Genomic DNA, 23,833 nt, shown 5'->3' on the forward strand with positions numbered 1-23,833 from the left:
GATGGATCCTGCAGATCACGACAAAGAGGCCCGCAGATTTCGCTCCCAAACAATGGCCCTCTAGATTACTCATTAACTATGATCAAGGTCAGAAAGTACAGACTTGTCCCCATTAAATGGTGGTGAACTATAACTAAGTACGTATTGTAAAATAGTGTAACGTTTTGTAAAGGGTATTAACCGACAATAACAACGTAAATCCAATAACGGCTAAATGCACAGTCATCACAATCACTAACATAAAGAATTATAACTAAAGGGAGTCATATTCATCTATTTATTATCTAGCGAATAGTTAAATGCTTGTATTAAACAGGCAACTAAACAGGCTTAAATAAGTAAATAAACAAATACATAAATAAACAAATTCAAGTGCAAGCAGACAGAACTCTAATTACTGAATTAAAATAAGGATGATTAATGCAAAAATTACCATGCTACACACTGCACATAATAATAAAAAATATTTATAAATAGTCAAAACCATACACATGCAGCCAAAACTCTAATTACTGAAATAAAAATAAGCAAAGTTAATATAATAGTATAATTATCCATGGCAGTAATATTAAATTATACATTATGGTGCACAAGTTTAAGGGACTTCTGATTAGTTTCTTCTCCATGACAATGTTAACGTCAGAGAGGCTTCTGATGGGCCCCATAGTTATTTTGCACGATTAACAACAAGCCAGTCATAAAGACATATTCTCTCTCTTAATGTAATGAAGTCAGCCGGGAATTCTACAGATATAGAGAAGACAGCGACAAAGATTGGGACTGTGGAATTTCTTCAAAATGACTGGAACAGAGGGAACAGGGGACAGCCAGTGCTGTCTTAAAGGTAACAAGTGGTCACACCATTTACTGATGTTTTTTTTTTTTTTTTTTTTTTTTTTTTTTTTTTGCAGTTGTATAGGGTCATTCTGAGTAAAGTGTTCATTTACTTTTGAGACAGACTGCCCCTTGGAGACATTTTTACTCATATTTACCATTTATACATTTTTACAGGTCAAAAGAAATAAACCTGTCTCCCTAATGCCTGCTCAATTTCTCTAATCTATAGATTATCAATGGCCTGTATACAGTCTACACACTGCAGCAACAGACATTACAGTAGACATACAAATTCCCAAACCATTGCTTTACTTTCTTGTCACTGTACCCAAGCTATAGTTGCTTCTGTATGTGATCCACATTTGAAAACTGTATGTGTCCACAATGAAAAGCTGAATTTCCAATAGTTTTTATGTTGAATGGGTTCTTTGTAAACTGTGCTTCTGTTTTCTATGATGGCAATAAGTTGGAATCTGTGGCAGTTTTCATGCCTTTTAGCATAGATAATAAGCAGTTTCTACACAAAAGCTTTTGGTGCAATTAGATTTTGAGTAATCATCACACAGCACTGAAAACTAAAAATATCTTCTTATTTTATAAAATTGGGTGCACGGTAACTGGATACTGTTGCAATGTGCTGACTATCTGGTAGGGCTGAGCTTCGGGGTAGTTTGTGGTCTCATAAATTAAGGGCAGAGTGGGAGCTCTTCGTGTATCTCATCTCTGACACTCGGTTAAAAATAGCTCATTTCTTTTCAATGGAGCTGCGCCTTCGGCATTTGTACAGGATAATAATGATACTAATACAGACGGTATGTCACAATACAGTAAATGTTTTACTGCTGTGTAGGACCGAGAATAGAATACTCAGTGCGATCACTCAGTGGCCACAGGAATTTTGAACTCAGTATTTTGGGTCAAGTAACCGATTACAGAAATAAAGTCGCCACGGTGTTGCCCAGTGTATCTTCACAGACTATGTTTTGTTTTTGTTTTTTTCGTTTTTTTTCTTGTGGCATAGGAATACTTGTTTTATCTGAAGTAGCGAAAGTAGCAGGGGAATGAGCAGGGTGTGAAACCGATACTGCGCTGTCTGGCGGCCTCAGCCTGAACCAATGAGCGCTCTCACAGGCAGCTCCGAAACTAAAGGCTGGTGGGGAAAAACTTCAGTTGAAAATTAGCACAGATAACAGACATACAACCAAGTTCACTGCACTGAGGTGAATCCCCTTACTGATTTAGAGTTTAATCTCTCTGCAGAACAGTAGGAAAGATGCAGTCAGGAGAAATGATTGTGTTTTAATAATTATACAGGTAAAGAGTGCTTAATTACATAAAGGTCATAGGTCTAACCAAATGCAGAATACACCAGTATCTGTTCTTTAGTGGAAAAATAAGTAAAAGATCTCTTACCTATAGTAGCAACAATAGCAAAAAAAAAAAAACTACAAGTAAGTATTAAAAGTAGTAGAAAGTATGTATAAATCACAGTAGTTCATTCAAAACGCCCCTCAAATATTAGTAGCAACATAAATAAAAGTAAATTTTGCAATATAGTTCCTCTCAGAGGCTTGATATCATACAGTGATCGTTATTGTTCATACATTACCTTGTAAGTGGCCTTTAAATATTATAGCTGGACCAATTGGGTCATTCTATAACAATGCATATTTATTGAGATTATGAATTAAATTCCTATGTTTTATTATTGTTACACATATTGAAAATCTATCCACATGCAATGTGTACTGATAAGTGGTAATCATACACATTTTTATTTATTGTAAGATAAAGGTACTAACATACAGTGTAGTACAAAGTTCAGCATTATCCATGAAATGTATAAAGTAGCATAAATGTAAGATTAAATGAAACCCTGTGTGTAGCTACAAATTCAGCTGATAATAATCCAAAACAGCATACATTATGGCTTTGCAGTGTCATGTCTTTAGTCTTCTTTTTTTTTCTTTTGGTTTTGTTTGTGCACAAACGCTTTCAGTGCATCAATAATAGATTGTATCAGCATTTACAAAAAGGCCCCATCGAATGGGCAGGAATAAACCCGCAGATGAAAAGGCACATGTACAGCTACAGGAGTGTGAAAATCAGAACTTCCTGTTGTGCAGCTCAGCAACCTGCCGCAGAGAGTCTTTTTGGTTTGAGCTGAGTCTCGTTTTGCTGCTCACCTCTCGCCACTGAAGAGAGCCATGGCTGCTCACCACCTATTAACAAAAAGATGATTACATAATGATTGGGAATCACATCAGGTCCCAAGAATCGGGTCAACCAAATGCGATGGCAATTATTGAGGTTGTTAGTGGAGTTCTTCATGTTACTGTATGGGCTTCAGATGTTTGTATAAAAATAATGCTGTTCTCACCGTTTGATTGATATCTATCATCACCGGGCTCGTTTGGTCCAGGTGAATGGTTAGGACAGTGGTTTCCACCCAGGCGTTATCTGTGTTCCTGCAGTCATCCACGTAACCCTCAAACAACTAAATCACAGTCACACAGTTCAGTAATATAAGAGTCAAAAAAATATGTTCAAATAAGTGTATTAAACTATGTGTAGGTTCAGTAAACACAGGGGTCACTTGCCTGGTATGTACTCTGGGGGCCAGAGCATTAAATCATATTTGAGTCTCCTGGCTAAGCATAAACGTATATACAGTAAGATTGTTATGCACACGGGAGTTAATGATGCCCGATTCCGAAAATCGGAGGTGACTAAAATGAATGTTGAATCGGTGTGCAACTTTGCCAAAACAATGTCGGACTCAGTTGTTTTTTCTAGACCCCCGCCAAATCTGACCAGTGACGACATGTACAGCCGCATGTCGTCATTCAACCGCTGGCTGTCTAGGTGGTGTCCAGCAAATGATGTGGTCTACATAGATAATTGGAAACGTTTTTTGGGGAAAACCTAGACTGATAAGAGACGGCATCCATCCTACTTTGGATGTTGCAGCTCTCTTATCCCGAAATATGGCTGCATTAGACAACCAAAGGTATGACAATCCAGAGCTCAGTGTAGGATGCAGAGATCCAGTCCTACATGCCTCTCTGCAGTGTCCTTACGACCGTCACCCACCCACAACTCCCACATACCTATAGATACTGTGTCTGTTCCCCGACCAACTACATTACATAAACCAAAAATGACCACAAGAGGAGTTAATCATGATGACCTAATAAAAGCTAAGACTACTGCTCTTACAGAACAAAAAACAACCAACAATTAAATGTAGAAAAAATAATGCTGTAAATAGCAGATCACTCTCATCCAGATCTCTGTTAGTAAATGACTTGATCAATGATCATCAATTTGATTAATTTTGTCTTACGGAAACTTGGTTGCAGCAGGAAGAATATGTCAGTCTAAATGAGTAAGATGGAGGAGTAGCTGCAATCTTCCACTCTAGCTTACCAATAAACCCTCGACCTAAACATAGTTAGAACTCATTTTAGAGTCTTACTCTTAGCCTTTCACACCTAAACTGGAAAACTCAAAAACCACTTCTATTTGTTATCGTGTACCATCCTCCAGTCCCTTATTCAGAGTTTTTGACTAAATTTTCAGATGCTCTATCTGATTTAGTACTTAGTAGAGGTAAAGTCATCATAGTGGGTGACTTAACATACATGTAGATGCTGCAACTGACTCAACTCTGAGATTAATTCAATATTAGATTCAGTTGGTTTTTTCCCAAAATGTAAATAAATGGTAAATGGTCTGCACTTATATAGCGCTTTTCTACCTATTGGCACTCAAAGCGCTTTACACTGCTTCTTATTTACCCATTCACACTCACAATCACACTCACATTCATACACCGATAGGGGAGCTGCTATGCAGCTTGCCCACACTCACCGGGAGCAATTAAGTTGATTGAACCAACAACTGTGAGATTGGTGGACAACCGCTCTACCTTCCTGTGCCACAGTCTCCCACTCACTGTTTTAGCCACACTTTAGACCTTGTCCTTAGATACGGCACAGAAACTGATAATTCAACAATATTTCCTCATAATTCTCTTTTGTCTGACCATTTTCTGATAACATTTACAATAATGGACTGTACAGCAGTTAGAAAAAACATTCCACTAAAGTAGTTGCTTATCTGAAAATGCTGTGAACAAATTTAAGGAAATGATTCTCTCATCATTTGCTTCGCCATGTGTCAATACAATGGAGAGTAGCCACCTTAGCTTTACTCCTGTACAAGTTGATCATCTTGTTGATAATTGTGCAGCATCACTTAGTGCAATACTGCTGAAAAAGAAGGTAGAAAACCAGAAGAGGTGAAATCCATGGTACAGTTCATAAACTCACAACTTAAAACAGGCAACACGAAACTCAGAAAGGAAGTGGCGTTCCAACTAATTTAGAAGAATCCTGTTTAGTCTGGAAAAACAGTTTAAAAATGCACAAAAAAGCCCTCTGTGATGCCAGAACAGCATATTATTGGTCAGCAACCCCCGGTTTCTTTTCAGCACTGTATCCAGACTGACTAAGAGCCATAGTTCTGTTGAGCCTAGTATTCCATTAAGTCTGAGCAGCGATGACTTCATGACTTTCTTTATGAATAAAATTGTAGCTATTAGAGAAAGAATTCACCAGATCCTCCACCCAAATATTACAGATAGATCTTCGTGTACAACAGTGCTAGAATCATCAATAAGGCTCAATCCCTATTAGACTGCTTTTTACCCATAGATCTCGCTGAGCTAACTTCAATTATTACCTCATCAAAATTAACAACCTGTCTGCTAGACTCTATTCCAACTAGACTGTTCAAGGAAGCCTTACCCTTGATAGACACGTTAGTATTAGATATTATTAATTTATCTATTTATATAGATATTATTTTTATTCTATATTATTAATATAGAAACAGGCTATGTACCACAGGCCTATAAAGTAGCTGTAATCAAACCTCTACTTAATATACACAATCTCCCCTTTATTTTTTAAAATCCTTGAAAAAGTACTTGTAAAGCAATTATGTGACCACCTGTACAGGAATAATTTGTATGAAGACTTTCAGTCAGGTTTCAGAGTTCATCATAGTACAGAAACAGCACTAGTAAACATCACCATGATCTTCTCATGGCATCAGATAATGGGCTGATCTCTATACTTGTTCTGTTAGATCTTAGTGCTGCATTCGACTCCATTGATCACAACATTTTATTACAGAGACTGGAACATGTAACTGGGATTAAAGGAACTGCATTATGTTGGTTTAAATCCTATTTATCGCATAGATTCCAAGTTATTTATGTTAATGTTGAATCCTCCACGTACACTATGTTAGGTTCTGTGCTTGGACCAATACTTTTCACTTAATATATGCTTCCTTTAGGCAACGTTATTACATTTCCATTGCTATGCAATGATACCCAGCTATATCTATCTATGGAACCAGATGAAAAACAAATAAATTAATAACTCAGACAATACTGAAGTCATGGTATTTGGGCCTAAAGAAATCTCAGAAAAATGTTTTCTAACCATATTGTTACTCTAGATGCACCCTCGATGCTCTGAGCTCCTTTTCTCCTCTCTTCCCTCTTTCCTCCCCTCTCACCCTGCATTTATATAGTATGCCACCACTGCATGACATTTGTTTTGTGTCTCTCTCTCCTCTAGTTGTGCTTCTCCTTCTCTGTCTCCCTCTCTCTGTCCCTTTATGCAGGTGTCCCGGCTTTGGAGCTGTGTGTTTTCCAGTGGACAGCAACTGATCCTACCAACCTGCCCAGTGTTTTGTTGTTGCTTTTTGTTGCTCTTTCATTTTCTCTCTCCACTTTCTACTCACCCCAACCGGTCAAGGCTGATGGCCACCCACTCTTAGCCTGGTGCCTAGGTGCCTACTGCTTGCTCAAGGGGAATTTGTTTTGTTTTCTTTACATGTCTGCGTAGTCTTGACTTTATTATCTAAAGTGCCTTGAGATGACTGTGTTGTGAATTGGCGCTATATAAATAAGGTTGAATTGAACTGGTCCACTAGGCCTCTCTGGTTCTGGCTCTGCCCCGTCAAAAGTCAAGTTTTGTGTTCAGTGAGCTCTTGCTGTTTTCCATAGACATCAAATCTGCAAACTGTGTTGAATATTTAAATCTCACAACTTTACAACTGCCAAAGACATTTTCAGTTCGTCAGTGTCCACGATTTTTCTGTCCTAATTGTAAATGTTGATTTAAATTGTTTTTTATTGTTGTTTCAGTTTCGTTATTAACTCATTTTCAACTACTGGCTTTTTCAATAAAATGTAACTTAACCAATGGCCAGTTGACCTTTATCTATTCTCTGCTGCACTGCTGCAGTCCTTGTTAATGGGAACCAACGTGGTGAGCATACCTACCTTTGTTCCCTCTGACACTTTTGCATTTAGTTTTTCATACAGCATGTTTCCCATGGTTTTCTTCAGAGTAACTGGCAGGTGATCAGCAGACTCCACAGGTCCCTGAAGGTTTAAAATCACAACACAACCTTGTGTGTAATGTGAACAACTCAAATGTCTAAAGTGAAGAAGCAGCCAGACTCACCCCAGGTAAAGCTAAGATTCCCTGGCTCTCATCCCACATGGCCAGGTACTCCAGAATAGATCTCTCACTATCTCGCCACCTGAAATTCAATTACAACATCATGCTATTCAATCCAACAACAAACCAAAGAAAATTTTAAAAGCTTTGTAAATTCATGAGCTGACCTACCGTGTTAGCACAATGTCTAAATATTGATTTGGGCCAAAGTGGCTGAGTGAACCCCGTCCCCTGATGCCTGTCCTCCCTCCTGGGTTTCTAATAACAGATGAGACATCAAGGCATGTCTGTAAGGTTAGGATTAGTGCCATTTGATGCCCTATTGATGTATCTTATCTTGTATCATACCTGTAATTATCTAAAGAGTGTGATTCTGATCTGCAGGGAGGAAGACGAAATGAGGTTTACACCACCTGGTGAAGGTTATCTTGTTATTAGATTCAGCAGTTCAGATATAACTGAATTTCACATAATCAAATCCTACCCATCCAAATGGTCCCCACTGTCTTCACAAGCATAGTACGTTGGCATGTATGAGCTGAATTTGACCTGAAAAAACAGAATATGTCAATGAAAAAAAAAAAACCTCAATCAATCATCCGAAGATCTGAGTTGAGTTTTAACACATGGTGAAATACCTCCCATGGCACCTTCTCCTCAGGCACAGGGAAGCGTGTAAGCTTGCTGTTTGGATAGTAAAGTTGACGGGCGTTCACGTGGAAACTGTCCTCTTTCTCTGACGTGTCTCTCAAGGTTTCAGGTGTCTCGTCTGTTTTAGTTGATCCTGCAGGGAAGATTATAGATGAGTACAAACTACTTGAGATTGACTGAATTGAAAAGTGAGGACAAAAATTGGAAGTAAGTAAGTTGCTGACTCAGGGATGGTGCTTCTTTTGCAGTAAGATCCTTTGATTTCAGCCTGTCCATGATCCACTGCAGGGCTTTGGTTGATTGGACAACCTGATCAGACAAAATTAAAGAGGGTGAGATACTTTTGATAAGTTGAACATGACTGACTTTTGCCAGGAAACATCTGGGAGATTGACAGGCACACATGGGAGCATCAGGAAGTGCGTCTTCACTTCTCTGCATCGTGCCTTGCTTCCACAGCATAATGTAAAATGTTAGTGATAACCAAAAATCAGGTCACAACCTGTTCCTCCAGTCGGGCCAGTCTTTTCACCATGGCAGCAGAGATTGTCTCCTCTTCCCTCTCCAGTCGATCAGTTATGGTGGAAACCCTCAGGAAAATAACACGCACAGTATGTGTTAGACATGTGTTTGAATATGACTCCCAAAACTGTTTGATGGTCTTATGTCAAAATAGAATTTTAACTTTGTCAAACTTTAAAAACACCAGTTATTTCTCTGCATTAAAGGAAGACTTTAAAATGTGGTGTAAATCTGGCTGAGAGTTAAATAAGAATATTCATACCTGTATCAAAATTAACATTATGCCTACCTGTCAGGAAATATGTCAGGCTACAACACCTCTTCTAATGTTTCTCGTTTCTTTCTAAAATAAATAAATCCTATGTTTTTTTTTTGTTTTTAAAAGATCTGATCTGACCACTTGCTACAATACAAACATAATAACACTGTTGAGTTAATACAGTGACAGGTCACTGTTGATGTGCTGAGGGGTCTCTCATAAGTATCCTTACAGCCTTTTATGCAGCTACACCAGACTAGATTCCTGTGGGACTTTACTTTTGGGCAGTGTCCAGGATGCGTCGCTCCATGCTCTGGCTCTGCTCCTGCTGTGTGGACAGCAGGTACCTGTCCTTCATCAAGGCCTCCCAGGACAACAGCTCCTCTTCCTCTATCTGAGGAAGCTCAATTTCTAAAAGACAGTGTCACATGTTTAGTATCCTTACCTTACTTAAAACTGCATGCATTTCTCTGCTCATAAATACAGAAACTTCCATTTTAGACAAACTGGGATTTAGTTAATTAAGAAAAGGGACATTTCACACAGTTTTTATTGGCACACCCTAAAGAAAAACTACTCAGGTAAAAACTACTCAAACCAACATCAATCAGGTCTTGTTAGATTACTTGGAGCAATATTAACTCCCCAGTACTTACTGTAAATCATAAGATAATGCAACTGAACCATCTCCATTGCCACAAGAAATTGCTGAAAGCTTTATATAAATTTCAATAGGTGTCTCCTGGCTCATGAATGAACCATTACAGCCTAAAAACAATATGTATGTTACTGTATGAAAAATAAAAATAATAAAATAAAAATACAAATAAAATAAAAAACAAAAAAGTACAAATTTTATAATCATGAAATCTACTTTCACCGAATGCAGAAATAAATATTATATGTTCAACTTACTAAAGTCCTTCGTTATGATGGATGGCTTGCACAGCAGCATCTTTTTGACGAAGAGGTAAAGATGGCTGAAGAAAATAAAAGGTGCAGGGGCAGCAGGACGGCTGTGGTACTCCTTAATTAGTTCATACCTTTGAAACTTCCATATTCTGTCTGTGTTGTCCTGCACTTCCTGGAATGTAAAGCTATGGAAGACACCAAAGGGAAATTGAAGAAAAAAGCACTGAAGACAACCACGCACCATCACCCAACACACTTTTAGAATTCGCACATGTTGCAAACCTCAAATCAATAAAATCATGACTGAAAAAAGACAAAAAGTCACAGCTACGTTGAAGAGAACTCACTTGAAGATAGCTATGAGCAGGTTGAGCAACAATATGTTGGCAAAGAGCAAGTAAACACAAAGCATGATAATGGTGAGCCACTCGGGGAAGGCTGGTGTTTGGTTTTCATCCAACACAGGACACTTGGGCTTCAGAGGATCAGTGCCATTCATGCTGCAGGAGTTTATGTCAAAAGCAGTCTCTATGGAAGGCAAAGACATTTTTCAAGTGGTCACATCTTAAACAAACAAATGTCGAGTGCGAAGATGGAAGCCATCACACACTGTAGATATGTATTTATTACACAATAGAAGGCATTATTATTCTCTAGCTCCACTCACTGTCAATATTTGTGGGAACATTTCCGAATATGATGAGATAAGGCTCATAAACTGCCCCACGGATAATCCAGTCCAGCCGATTGTCATTCTGGATGAGAATGCCTTGTTTGGCCACACCGTACGCCACCACCCAAATACTCAGCAAGAACATGAAGAAGAACATATCCATCATCTGGAGGACAAATAGACATCAGTTACAAGCTTGAGATATTACTGAGCTACAATCATGAATCTAAAACTTCAGAAAGTTGCTTTTGTCTGTCTCCAATATTGATCTATAGCCGATACTAAACACCACTTTAAAGTGACCATTTTCAATATTTAAAAGGTATACAAACAATATATACTGTGTAGCAAAATAATAAGCGATCTTCAAAGATGGATTGATTGATGGTGGTGGTTTTGAGCACATCTGAATAACAGGCAACAGAAGGGGAATCAGTGAGGCATGAATCTGATTTTGTATTAGATAAATTAAGATACATTCAATTAAATTTGTGTTCTGCAGTCCGCTCCCACATTACATGAGGTTTGCTTGCCTTGTACCGCACTTGTAAGTCGCTTTGGATAAAAGCGTGGATAAAATGACTAAATGTAAATGTAGCATGGCTTAGATCTGTATGCAAACCTCTCACCATCTTCTTGACTATGATTATTTTGGGACCCAGGGTTCGACTGATAGTGAATATGGCCATGAGACGGAGGCAGAAGACCACAAAGTCGATGCACAGAAGGATTTTACCAGGATAGAACAGAGCAGATGTCAACCTGAAATATAAAAAAAAACTTGTAATGTGATTCATACATTACCCAGCATGTGAAGAGGCTGAAAATGTTTGTCTGGGAGGATGGAACAAACCTAAATCCAAGGCCGATAATAAAGAGGGCGATGGACAGAACATCTAAAATATTCCACAGGTCATTAATATACATCTTGGCTTTCTTGTGAAACCCAAAACCGTCAGGATCATGAAAAAGCTGAGCCGAGAGAAAATACAAAATGTCATTTAGAAAAGTGACATTTTAGTAATACGGTGATTTAGTCACTGACACAACAACGTCAAAACTTAAATGTCTGAATTTGCATGCATCCAAAAATATAATTTTCCATCTGTGTTGTATATGTGGCACTGAGCACCAAGGTGACTGGTTCTTTATATACATGCTGTGGTTGTGTTTCAAAGGGTAGTCATTTTATTAAACAGCTGTGCAGGGCAGTATTTTTAACATTTCTCAGGAGAAAATTGTGGAATTTGTTGGAGACTACTCTCAGCAGTGATTTAATACACATTCAGTGCTTTTGTGAGCATACTGCAGTAGGATGGACTGATTACATTTGCACTACATTTTCAGTATAATTAGGAAACTGATCATCTATGTCACCTCCTTCAACAGTGCAGTGGAACAATAATAAGTATTGGCTTTATCTTATCTCATTTAGACCTACACCTCCGCTTGTGCCACTACGATCTGTAGTGAAATTTTTTTTGATGCATTTTGATGCATTTTTTAAAAAATAAAAGAAATTTGTCACAAATGACAACAAATTTCACCAAGAACATATATATTAATATTTTTTCCACTTTAAACGACTAAACCTTTTAAAACCACTTCAGCATGAAATATACATATCGAACATTAATTATATTTTTTGTTTTTAACCCTTTAAAAGTCATTAGGTTCACATAATTCCACCTTTTTTTTTTAATTATAACAAATATGGCTTTCTAAGAGAAAACATTTGAATTTGGACACACACTACACAAACACACACACACACACACACACACACACTATCAATCCAACATCAGTTGTGACACACACATCATTTCCGCATGCTTTGAATGAGAAGTAGCGCCATCTGGTGAACAAATATAAAAATTAGTAGAATTCCAGTAGTGCAAAATGAAATCTGAACTTAAACGCATTCATTAGTTTATGTTATGATACCATAATGTGGGATCAAAAATGGCATTTTCAGACACGACAACAGACACGACAATAATAAACATTATTAATAAAAATTTTTAAGAAATTAATATCCTCTGGCATATTTGATCTCCATTCATTCAACACAGGCAAAATGGCTTGAAAAAAACAAAAACCGAATGGCACAAAATGTCCCAAGGATCTCTTACGGGTTAACTTTTCAAATTTGCTTGAGAGTGTTATTATTCTAAATATGACATACATGATATTTTACTTGGGTGGAAAAACACTAGGTTGTACCATAGTATCCATGACAGTTGTGCACATGTGTTTGCAGTTGCACCTCTCACCTGTCTGACCTCTTCACACACCAGAGAGAACAGCCATATGTAGAGCAGCAACTCCCCAGGGGAGGGTGTTTCTTGGAAATCAATCATCAGCACCACAGCAAACAACATGAGGAAGGCGAAGTAAGACACTATATTCAAGTAAAACTTGACCTGCGGAGAGTTGTAGAGGCAGGCCAGTCTGGACCAACTGCTCAGAGGCTTCAGACGCTGCCGCCGGGTGGAGGCACTGCACATAGAAAGGCCACAGGTGTTAAAAATTACTTCATGTTTTTGTGTTAAACTGTATTTTTCCTAAATGACCTTTAGAAGACTTATTAACACACTTAAAAACAACTGTTTTTATTATGATGTGAACGCATTTAAAGTGTCCTGTAGTTAGGACATGATCAAATAAACAAAGTTTTTCACTAGAGCTTGTGAATGTATTACTACTTACAAGTCATGATAGTTTGTTTGAAGGTTACTTCCTGTCACAGTCTCTACTGTCTTTATCTCCTCAGTCTTCTGAGTTTCTCGCTGGATGGCTTCATCACGTCTAGACAGAAAAATAACACTGTTGACTATCACTACAGAAGTGGTACTGGCGATAACACAAGTATGTTAACAAATTCAAATATGTTCACTTATAAAGTCCTTCAAATAACATTTATATATTACATGTCCACAAACTGGGATAAGGTTCAAATCATTTTTACCTTTCAAAAAGATTTACAAACAGCAACAAACGACAGCAACTGAGGTCTTGCTGCCACCAGGTTGAGTGGTGTGTGCACAAATACACATTTGCAAAAATGATTCTCAAGGCAGGACCTTAAAGCAACAGTAAGCAGGATTTGGTACCTTGGTGGGAGGCATTTTATACACATTAAACATGTACTTAACTCAGAGTGAAGTGAACATACTGTGATTTGACTGAACTGACTCTCATCAGCGTTTCTGAAACCAAAAACTCTCAGCACTCTCAGTGTATTTTGTATTGCAAATCTATGGAGCTACACTGTTCTGTCAGGCTTTAAACTGTTCTCGTAAGAAGTCCCTGGGTGAGAAAAGTTTCATACTTCATTATCACAGTCACACTGACGCAGATGCCATTTGTCAGTGTACTATTACAATGATTCTGAAGCAGCTTTAATTTAAAAATGTTACATATTGGGGCTTTAATAAACCAAATGGGCAAATGTGTATTCATGTTTTTGAATGACTATTACTACTGGAATGACTACTATTACAGAAATGTGTCTGCGGAGCAGCTTCAGCCCTTTGCAACCAGATGTGTGTAGATATGGATGTTGCACTGCCAAGACTTTTTTATGACATTGATATGAGTTTTATTCTTGTGGTTAAAAGGAACATAAAAAGCATTTCACTTTATCCAAATATTACAATTATTATATTTCTTTTAATAAAAGTGTTCCCATTTGAGATTAGTAAACATAGTGAACAACAGCCAATGAGACTGACCTAAAACCCAGAAAGCCAGTGTAGATAAGAGGGAAGAAGACTATGCAGATCATCACTCTCCACGTGGGGTTGTCCACTGTAAGCTCACCACACCAGATCTGAGTCATAAGAGCCTGAAAAACAGACGTCTGACTGAGTCACTGAGGTCTGCACCAGTTAATCATGTTCAGGTTAATTATCCAATTATCCAATTTGTTAAAATTAAATGTATAAAGTATATATTTATTGACAAATTCACTGATTAATTGCAAAAAAACCCCAAAAACTAGTGAAATCCTTGAAGCTTGCTCTACCTGAACACCTGACTGTGCTACAAAGCTTTTATCATCAGCCTCCAGAGCCAGACGCAGACATGTGGTCTTTCCCCAAAACGGCGATGAACGAACCAACAGCTTCCGAGCCCGATCTTCATCACTTCTGTGGCACTCAGTGAACACACCTGGGACACACACACACACACACACACACACACATAAACAATGAAGAGAGAATCCTAGCCTTGTAAAACCATTTAACATCACAAAAGCCACTAAATGTGGTATTTTACCAATAGCATGTTTCTCATAGTGAATAGCAAGCTCTTTCATAGCCTCTGCCTTGTCTGCATCACTTCCTTCTTCTGCCATTTTTTTCAGGATTTTACTGGCAGCCAGAGCAGCAGTGATGCAGTCTCTACACTGTAGAGACAGATAGAGATAGATATAAAAAGGTACAAAGACCATTTTCACACATGACACAACAGAAAGTGTCACATTTTTCTATCACCTGCTCCCAGGCAATTTCAGCCAGCTCCCCATTGTTCTGGACAACAGCCCAAAGGAAAAGGTCTCTGCCTGGGTCCCTGTGTGCTTCAGCATGGTTGTTCTGTAGTGGGGCGCGGGAACCGTTCAGATTTTTAGACAACTAGAGGAAAAGGGAAGAAATGTGTCGGATTAAACGTAAAGTTCATAAATACTATCATATGTTCAGTATTTAACAACACTTTAGTTATGCATCGCGGCTAATGAAGGATAAACACACTCACTGATACAGATGTGTCCATAGACATGTTAAATTGGTATGTGCTTGAGGAGACAGTGTAAAGGGGCTGGGTGAAACCGCCCAGCAGGTGGCGCACCTCATCAGACACATGGCGCATCATTTGGTCTTGGCCTGAGTGAGCCTGCGTCCTGTGGCTCAACGTTTGCATCATGCTGTGGCGAGAACTGTGGATCCGCTTGGCCAGCTTGTGGAGAAAGAAGCAGCTGGGAAGCTGTTTGTAGAGGTCACACAGCGTTTGCTCGTCCTGCAGGAAATCCCGCAGACTCACACCATTCTCCAGCAGCAGACTCACAAACTGTGGCTTGTTGCCAACCAGTGATGAGAACATGGCCAAGTGGAGGTCAGTGGACTAGAGGACAACAGGCGAAATCAGTTCCCTTTTGTAATTCTGCTTTTGATATTATTTAATATTTTTAGTGATGGATTTTTAACAGTCTGTTTCTCAGTAAAGCAACTGTGGACTATTTCATGTCATTTATCTAGAAGCAATCATGCCCTACATTTTATGAAGGGCATAGTTGCTCTCTGCCCTTTGTGTCAAGGAGGTTTTATGACACGAGGAGCAGATATGATATGGGTTATTATCTTTTAAGGCTCGTGCTGGTAGTGGATGAATTGTTTAATGTAGAAAATTGCACATACAGTAAAACATCTACACATCTTGCTATTTTGCAGGAGGAATGTAATTAAAAATGAAAACTGACAAAACTGAGAAGCAGATTTAAAAAATGTACAACTAAAAATAAACATCCCTCATGTGCCCTTTCCATGTTTCCCCAGTCAGCCCATTGTGTTTGGTGTTATAATGGTGAGAATGTTTGCAACACAGATTGGCCAGGTTGCTGCTGATGTCCATGTTATGTTGCACAGGCAAACCCACCTTCCAATGACTCTCCTCAGAAAAGATTTCAGTCTCTGCTATGTCCACCCGGTTCCAGGCTATAGCCAGCTCCAGCTGTCGTTTCCAATACTCCACACCCAGGGACTCGCTGGTCCTTGAAGCTGAGCAGAGAATATAAATTGACACCATTTATAAACATCTCTCTACAAGAGAGCTCATTTCTCTCAATCGAACATTGATTTACTAACTAACTTCTTTTCCTTTCGGCTGTTCCCTTTCAGGGGTCTCCACAGTGAATCATGTGCCTCCATCTAACCCTGTTCTCTGCTTCCTCTTCTCTCACACCAACTAACTTCATGACCTCTCTCACTAAATCCATAATGCTCCTCTTTGGTCTTCCTCTAGACCTCCTGCCTGACAGCTCCAGCCTCAGCATCCTTCAACCGATATAGTCACAGTCTCTCCTCTAAACATGTCCCAACCACCTCAATCTGGCCTCTCTGACTTTATCTCCAACACATCTAACATGAACTGTCCCTCTGATGTCCTCATTCCTGATCCTGTCCATCCTCGTCACTCCCAAAGAGAACCTCAACATCTTAAGCTCTGCTACCTCCAGCTCTGGCTCCTGTCTTTTCTTCAGTGCCACTGTCTCTAAATCGAACAACATCTCTGGTCTCACCGCCATCTTAAACACCTTTCCTTTCATTCTTGCTGATACTCTTTTATCACACAACACACCTGACACATTTCTCCACCTGTTCCAACCTGCTTGCACTCGCCTCTTCACCTCTTTTCCACACTCTCCATTGCTCTGAACCGTTGACCCTAAGTACTTAAAGTCCTGCACCTTCTTCACATCTGCTCGCTGTAACCTCACGTTCCACCTGGGTCCCTCTCATTTATACACATGTATTCTGTCTTACTGCGATTAACCTTCATTCCTCTGTTTTCCAGAGCAGACCTCCATCTCTCTAGATTTTCCTCCACCTGCTCCCTGCTCTCACTACAAATCACAATGTCATCTGCAAACATCATAGTCCATGGAGATTCCTTTCTAACCTCATCTGTCAGCCTGTCAATCACCAGAGCAAACAAGAAGGGGCTCAGAGCTGATCCTTGATGCAGATCCACCTCCACCTTGAACTCCTCTGCCACACTTACAGCACAGCTCACCACGGTCTTACAGCTCTCATACATGTTCTGCACCCCTCTAACATACTTCTCTGCCACTCCAGACTTCCTCATACAATACCACAGCTCCTCTCTCAGCACCCTGTCATACGCTTTCTCTAAATCTACAAAGACACAATGCAACTCCCTATGACCTTCTCAGTACGTCTCCATCAGCTTCCTCAAAGCAAATACTTCATCTGTTGTTCTCTTTCTAGGCATGAAACCATATTGCTGCTCACAAATGTTCCCCTCTGCCCTTAGCCTAGCTTCCAGTACTCTTTACCACAACTTCATTGTGTGGCTCATCAGCTTTATTCGGCTTTAGCTGCCACAGCTCGGCACATCTCCCTTGTTCTTGAAAATGGGCACCATTACACTTCTCTGGCGACAGGAGTACACTCCTGTCACCTGTCAATACATTTCCATCCTTATCTTTAATCACACTAACCTGCTGCACATCCTTCCCATCTTTATCTCTTTGTCTGGCCAACCTGTACAAATCCACCTCTCCCTCCTTAGTGTCCAACCTAGCATACAAGTCCTCATATGCTCTTTGTTTGGCCTTTGCCACCTCTACCTTCACCTTATGCTGCATCTCCCAGTACTCCTGTCTACTCTCTTCAGTCCTCTCAGTGTCCCACTTCCCTGTCCCCATTTACTAACTAAAAATCTATGAATTATTATAAACACCTAATCAGTATAGTCAGGCAGCATGTAGCAGTGCTTTACTCAGAAATAAAGATTCTACCGCACAGTTTGTGGCTGAAGAGGAAAGAAGGGTTTGGAAATTCAACAGTAGCTGAGTGGGCAGGTCAACTGCCTGGAAATGTAATTATTCCAATGGAGCACAGTGATGGAAAAAAGGGCAATGCAATCATAAAATGAATTATGAATATTTAGTTTGGTGGACTCGCCCTGCATTTGGTGCACTATGCATTAATCTTAAGCTAAAAATGCTTTGTTAAAGGCACATTACATATTTCTATCAGTGTCTCTTTGTAAAGAGGGGCCATCATTAGGGCAACAGCATGTGCATGAACACTGGCATTGGTTTTCAATCTTGGGACATTTGATACACCAATCTACTCATGTGGCTTGCTGGGAAAAACGTTACTCTTGCTAAGAGCTGGTCTGATACTTTTCCGTCATTGTTGTTACTGCTCTGTTGTAAGGCATTAAACATCTCTATGAAAGCCATAATCCTACCTTTAAGAAGTGCTTGAAGAATAGCCACATCCACATCACAGTGACTGTCTTCACTTATTCTGAAAACTGTCAGCAAATGTGGCATTCGGATGATGTCCTGAATCTGTAGCAGAGAACAAAGAGGGTGTGAGATCTTTAGTACTTAACTTAAAGTACAACCAGATGTTACAGGTCTGCACTAAATAGAAATGATCATTGACAAAAATCTGATGACCATCCCTGATGACCATTACCAGTACTGATGATGATAAAGATTATTATTTTGTATTATTATTAGTTATTATTCACCTTGTCAAATAAAGATAACATGATGATTGATTATGTGAGATCTTCTTTGATCATCAACGTCCCAAGGTTCAACAAAACTGTATGTCAAAATTATAAAATTATAAATTATATAAAACATAAAACATACTGTATTACAGTTTAAAACAGTATAAATTACTCTGTAGTTTTAGTTTACTTTAGTTTAAAGTTTATAATACTAACTAATGTGACTGCTGTCTAAAATCTCCAGTTTGAGTTCTCAGATCTTGTGAACCCCTTTGTCAAAAGACAATACTGCCTCCCAAGTCCTTGGTCATTTAGGTTGTATGACGCAGATTTATTCATGAAATAATTTAATTATATTTTCATTAGCAGAAGTTATATAAATCTTAAAATCATGAAAAGTTAATGTGTGCAGCTGCGGATGTCGACTGGATCACTCAATTATAGTCAATGAAGTCATAATGTAATTGATAAGTTTGAAATTTCTTGAAAAACTGGAATCCTAAATGATATTAAGTGAGTATTGACAGGAAAGTTGTTTGAAAATTGGTCTGTAGCTGTTTGCACATACCATCTTAGTCCATTTTAAGATGTTGAGGTTGGTGAAGTTCTCATACTCCTGACCAAAAAACTTTTTCATCAACTGGTGTATAAGGGTAATTGGGACATGGGACACTGGTAGTCCTGCCACCTGGGCGATCACATCTGCTATTCTCCCGGAGCCCTCCAAGACAACACATGGTGTACCATTCAGCATGGCATTGTAGATGGTCTGAGGGGAGATGCACAAAACAGTCAGTGAAGATAAATACAGAGAGGGGGGGGGCTTAAAAACTGATAACCCACATTCAGAGTGCCTGGTCCTCCATCCAAAATGACACACACCACTGGGATAGTCACACCGCTTTCTGAAGGTTAGACAATATAAAAATCAATATTAAAAACAGTTGAGATGTTATTTTGTTATGGTTTGCTGCATTTGTAAACACGGCATCAGACATTTTTTAATACCTTTTGCTCCAAGCGGCTTTCTAGAAATGCATTTCTCCAGACGGCTACGCAGTTCAATCTCCACACCATAATGTCCTTGGGTCCCGTCGTCCACAAGTAGGAAGTGGGTATGGTTGTTGTCAAGGCAGGACAGCCGGCCCTGGCCCTTGATGTCCATTGAATAATGAGCTGGGAACCAACCCTGCAGAGAACGAGGAAGAGGAGCAAAACTAAGTCATAATAAGACTCTTTGCAATGCAGATGATGGACCTTGCTGCAAGAAAGACACAAGTCATGTAATTAAATGTCTTCACTGTACCTCTGGAGACACCAAGGTGTCCCTGTTGTGAACTATTCCCCATGTGGCTACTCCAATAGCCACAATCTGACCCTGCGTGGAGCTGGTGCTCAGGGCGTAATCCCTCACAGCTTGTCCTACATGCTTCATCACACCTGTGTGGGTGCCGCCTGTAATGATCCATGCACCTGCATACAACACAGCCTGTGTAAATTCAATTTTACATACATGACCAAAAAATAGGTAGACATCCAGACCATAGGATCAATTCCATCTTCACATCTATACAGTAAATGTGAAGCTACTGGCAGGTATTGTCCTGCAGCTTACCTATATGCTGGAAACAAAGTCTAAAACAACACAATCTGACTTTTTGGATGCAAGTAAAGAAACTACATACTTCAAATCTAGTTAGTATAGATGTACGCAACACAGTATAAAGTGGACATACAGTAATCAAGCTAGTGAACAATAAATGAGGAACCACTTCACTTTAACAGATGTAGTCATAAAACACATGCGCTCACTGACTGACTGGCTAATCATTGGTGCAACTTGACATCTCACACACATATTTCTCTGTATGTGGCTGACCTGTTGTCTGGGCCACTTTGATAAGACCTCTGTGAAACATATTCTTGAGACGCGCCTTCAGATAGAAGTTCTTAGCTCCCCCGGTCACTGAGATCAGCAGGTTGGGAGGAGAAAGTTTCCACTGATTTGTCAGAAGGTGGTACAGGACTTCAGGGCTGGTGTCTGTGGACACTCGTGCATACTGAAAAAAATTTCACATGCCAAGATTAAGACAAAAAGGTCAAGCGCACATTTACATGCACTTCAGACATCTTAATGTTGTGGAGAGAAAGGATTGTTTCACCTTGCTTGTCTTTTGTCCCAGACCACCAAAGCTGATGTCTCCGAAAGCATCAGTGGGCACTTCTTGAATGTGTCTATGTTTGTCCCACGTCTCCCCTGTGAAGTTCTCTGGCTTGATGGCTTCATCCACATGATCAGTTTTTGCATAGCCACACTTGCATATGTCATCTCTATAGTAGGAACAGAAGCTAATACTTGTAATGTTTCCATTAACCAAAGTGGCTCAGATACATAAAAAAGGCTTTTTATTTTAGGGAGAATAGATACACATTTCCTCGGAAGACAGTTCGAGAAAAGTGTTACTGGAAACAACATAGGTCCATTCTCATGTAACCATCCACACAACAATTACTGGCAATGCCTCTTCTAGCATCAGCATATCAATATCTCTGTATTATCATGCAGTAGGAAAAGCTACAAGGTCACTCCATGCACTTTCATCATCAGACAAACACAGTACAGAGTAGCTCAGCCTACCTGACACCTTTGTCAAAGAAGCAACATTCCTTTTTGTTGATGTTCTCCCTCATCCATGAGGCCAAGGCACAGCACTGGATTGAAGGGGAGAAAGAAAGGTACTTAGAGGGTCTGGCTGCATTGATTGCCAGTGTATGAACCAGACATGACTCCCCCTCAGCTTCCCCCATCTTACAAGCAAAGTGGTGTGCTATGCTGCACAGCGCTGAAAGAGGAAAGGAGCCTCTGCAGTCGGTGCTGCATGCGATGCCTCACACAGCACTGCATCAGTGATGTCAGAGCAAACCTACAGCTGAGCAGGCTGCTGGAGCCCAGTGTGGTTATACTAAAACAGCACCCCCATCTATTTATTCCTCCATCTATTATCTAAAGCCCGTTTCCTTTTAAAGGTTGAGGTATAATGGAGTTTGTAAATGACTTTGTAAAGCACTTGTACTGTACTTCTACACAAGGGATATAATGCAGAGAAAATACTGTAATGTTTAATCCTCATAATACATGTAATAAATTATAGTTACTTTGCAAACATACAAATACTTATTGTTGCACTTTCTGTACTTTAAAGGGATTTGTTTTTAATGCATGACTTGTACAGGAATAAAGCCTTTATGATTGTTCCATTCTTAGTACACTAGTGTGATAGTGTGGTATTACTACTTTCATGCAAGTCATACTTTTCTTTTTAATACATGTGTCAGAGACTAGATGATGAACGATTTCTTTCTAGCAGCGGGATCAAACCACTGACCGTGTGGTCCGTGGTTTGATCCCGGGTCCTGGCTATGTGTCGAAGCATCCTTTAGAAAAACACGTTGCATGGCAGCCACAGCCATCAGTGTGAATGGGTGAACAGGAATCAGCATTGTAAAGCACTTTACAAGTGGCAATTTTCATTATTGTTTTATTGAAATGACATTATATCATGATCAGGCTTTTTTTTTGTTACGTTAACTAACAGTACTGCGCATTACAAGATGTAAAATTCTCAAGCAGGCAATTGTTTAGTAATGATCACTGTTTGATCATAATTAGTAGACAAATTCACTCCACTCACCTTTTTAAAACGAGAAAACAGCCGATTTACTCCACATTTGTTTTCCTGGAGATGCTCAATCATTTCATGAGGATGAACCATATTGCCAGATTTTGGCAGCATTTCTTAGGAAATAAAAAAATAAAAGGTCATATTAATTATAAGCCTCGGTTTTAATTATTTCTTATGAAGAAAGACAAAAGGAGTGGCAAAGTATACGTTTGGTCAGATATGGCTTTGTCGTCTGTAAAACCTGCAGAACCTGAAACTACAGTATTCTGACAGATGCCTGTGTCTTTCTGACATGTAATCTGATCTTCATTGTCTCTGCTTCCTCTACTCAAGCTTCTACATTAGCGAGAAAATGGATTGTAGTCCACACTTACCTACTGATTCAGTCATTTCCAACAGTAGAAATAAATCCTTCAAGACTACTCTGAACAGTGGCTGTTATCGTCTTTTATGATGCACAGTTAAATGTCTCCACCTGCTCTAAAACAATATCAGTCTCCTCCCTTGAGTCTCCAAATATCTAATGACATCTAAGGCATCCAACAAGGTTTCACGTGAGCACCAAACTTAATGATTGCGAGTACTGAGGGTAATTCATGTACATACTGCTACAGAGCGCAGATGGGGAGAGGGGAAAGAATCCTCCCCCTACCTTGCAAACATTAAAAAAAGAAAATCAACATTTTAGCTGTGATTCAGAAAGAAAATTACCCTTTTAATGTCTTCAGATGCTCCTTTCTGTCCTTTCACAGCAGCAGCATGAGGTTGTTTCGGTTGTCTGGCTGGGACAACACACACTTTCAGGTGAAAGGAAATGTTTCATGTCAGGCATTACAAACCTTGTTGCCTGGTGACACCTCCAGAGTATTAAACTGGGCTCTTGTTACTGAATGCAGCACTGGTTGACTCACAGGTATATATTTATATTTACTAGTATTATAGTATTGTATTGTATATTGTAAGAAAGTTCAGGAGTTGATCACTGATGTCTTTACACAGTTAAGTCAGGAAAAATAGCAATTACATTTACATATATATATATATATATATATATATACATACATATACACACACACACACACACACACACACAATAGCGATGAGATTTAAATATATATATTTACATATATATATTTGGAAATAGTTTGTCCATTTAGTGAATGATCACATTGTCTGCCTTAGATGTCAAGATTTGAAAGTTTGTTCTTGTGGTTAGATTATTGGTCAATTAGCTTTATTCAATGTCATTTTTTTTATATTAATTCTTATTTTATGACATAAACTTCTACAATATATGATATATTAAAGAGTTTCAAGTCTGAAGTTACTGTTTCCCATTCAACTCTCTAGAAGTTTCCGGTTAGTAAAATATGGAGATGTTCTCTTATCATTTGGTTCAAAACATAGCAAATAGATGAATTTATTGTTAAACTAATATAGCATGTTCCCTAAGGTACAGCATAGTAAAAATAACAAAAAC

At 39.1% G+C, this 23,833-nt stretch overlaps 1 protein-coding gene across 8 annotated transcripts; it reads right to left on the reverse strand.

Annotated features, from left to right (window-relative positions):
• Positions 1 to 2,123: 2,123 nt before the first annotated feature.
• On the reverse strand, positions 2,124 to 23,247 carry trpm2 (transient receptor potential cation channel, subfamily M, member 2). 8 transcript variants are annotated; one of them, XM_067514795.1, is made up of 34 exons: positions 23,065 to 23,247; positions 22,363 to 22,466; positions 21,309 to 21,382; positions 20,833 to 21,001; positions 20,550 to 20,730; positions 19,977 to 20,143; positions 19,679 to 19,859; positions 19,514 to 19,575; positions 19,239 to 19,439; positions 18,398 to 18,500; positions 16,055 to 16,176; positions 15,158 to 15,523; positions 14,899 to 15,036; positions 14,681 to 14,810; positions 14,427 to 14,572; positions 14,134 to 14,246; positions 13,109 to 13,207; positions 12,673 to 12,898; positions 11,253 to 11,371; positions 11,029 to 11,161; positions 10,394 to 10,565; positions 10,074 to 10,254; positions 9,730 to 9,911; positions 9,093 to 9,225; positions 8,536 to 8,623; positions 8,258 to 8,342; positions 8,021 to 8,166; positions 7,867 to 7,931; positions 7,731 to 7,760; positions 7,554 to 7,640; positions 7,386 to 7,464; positions 7,202 to 7,303; positions 3,218 to 3,334; positions 2,124 to 3,059 (listed from the first exon to the last, which is right to left on the reverse strand). In XM_067514795.1, the coding sequence occupies exons 2-34, from the start codon at positions 22,462 to 22,464 to the stop codon at positions 2,943 to 2,945; spliced, it is 4,416 nt and encodes a 1,471-aa protein (XP_067370896.1). In that variant the 5' UTR covers positions 22,465 to 22,466; positions 23,065 to 23,247; the 3' UTR covers positions 2,124 to 2,942. The 8 variants fall into 8 exon arrangements, 7 of the variants coding, with proteins under 7 accessions (XP_067370896.1, XP_067370897.1, XP_067370894.1 ...); XM_067514796.1 differs by lacking the exon at positions 23,065 to 23,247 and adding an exon at positions 22,728 to 22,863 and having other exon boundaries at positions 15,251 to 15,523; XM_067514793.1 differs by lacking the exon at positions 23,065 to 23,247 and adding an exon at positions 22,728 to 22,863.
• Between the last annotated feature and the right edge of the window lie 586 nt (positions 23,248 to 23,833).

This window comes from Channa argus, chromosome 9 (genome assembly GCF_033026475.1).
Source record: "Channa argus isolate prfri chromosome 9, Channa argus male v1.0, whole genome shotgun sequence".
Taxonomy (NCBI): domain Eukaryota; kingdom Metazoa; phylum Chordata; class Actinopteri; order Anabantiformes; family Channidae; genus Channa; species Channa argus.

Bases quoted from the DNA above. Each gene is read 5' to 3' on its own strand.
- trpm2 (XM_067514793.1), bottom strand. The intron at 14,811-14,898 runs GTGATAGAAAAA...CTGTCTCTACAG, and splicing joins CTGAAATTGCCTGGGAGCAG to TGTAGAGACTGCATCACTGC. The intron at 14,573-14,680 runs GTAAAATACCAC...TGTGTGTCCCAG, and splicing joins CTATGAGAAACATGCTATTG to GTGTGTTCACTGAGTGCCAC.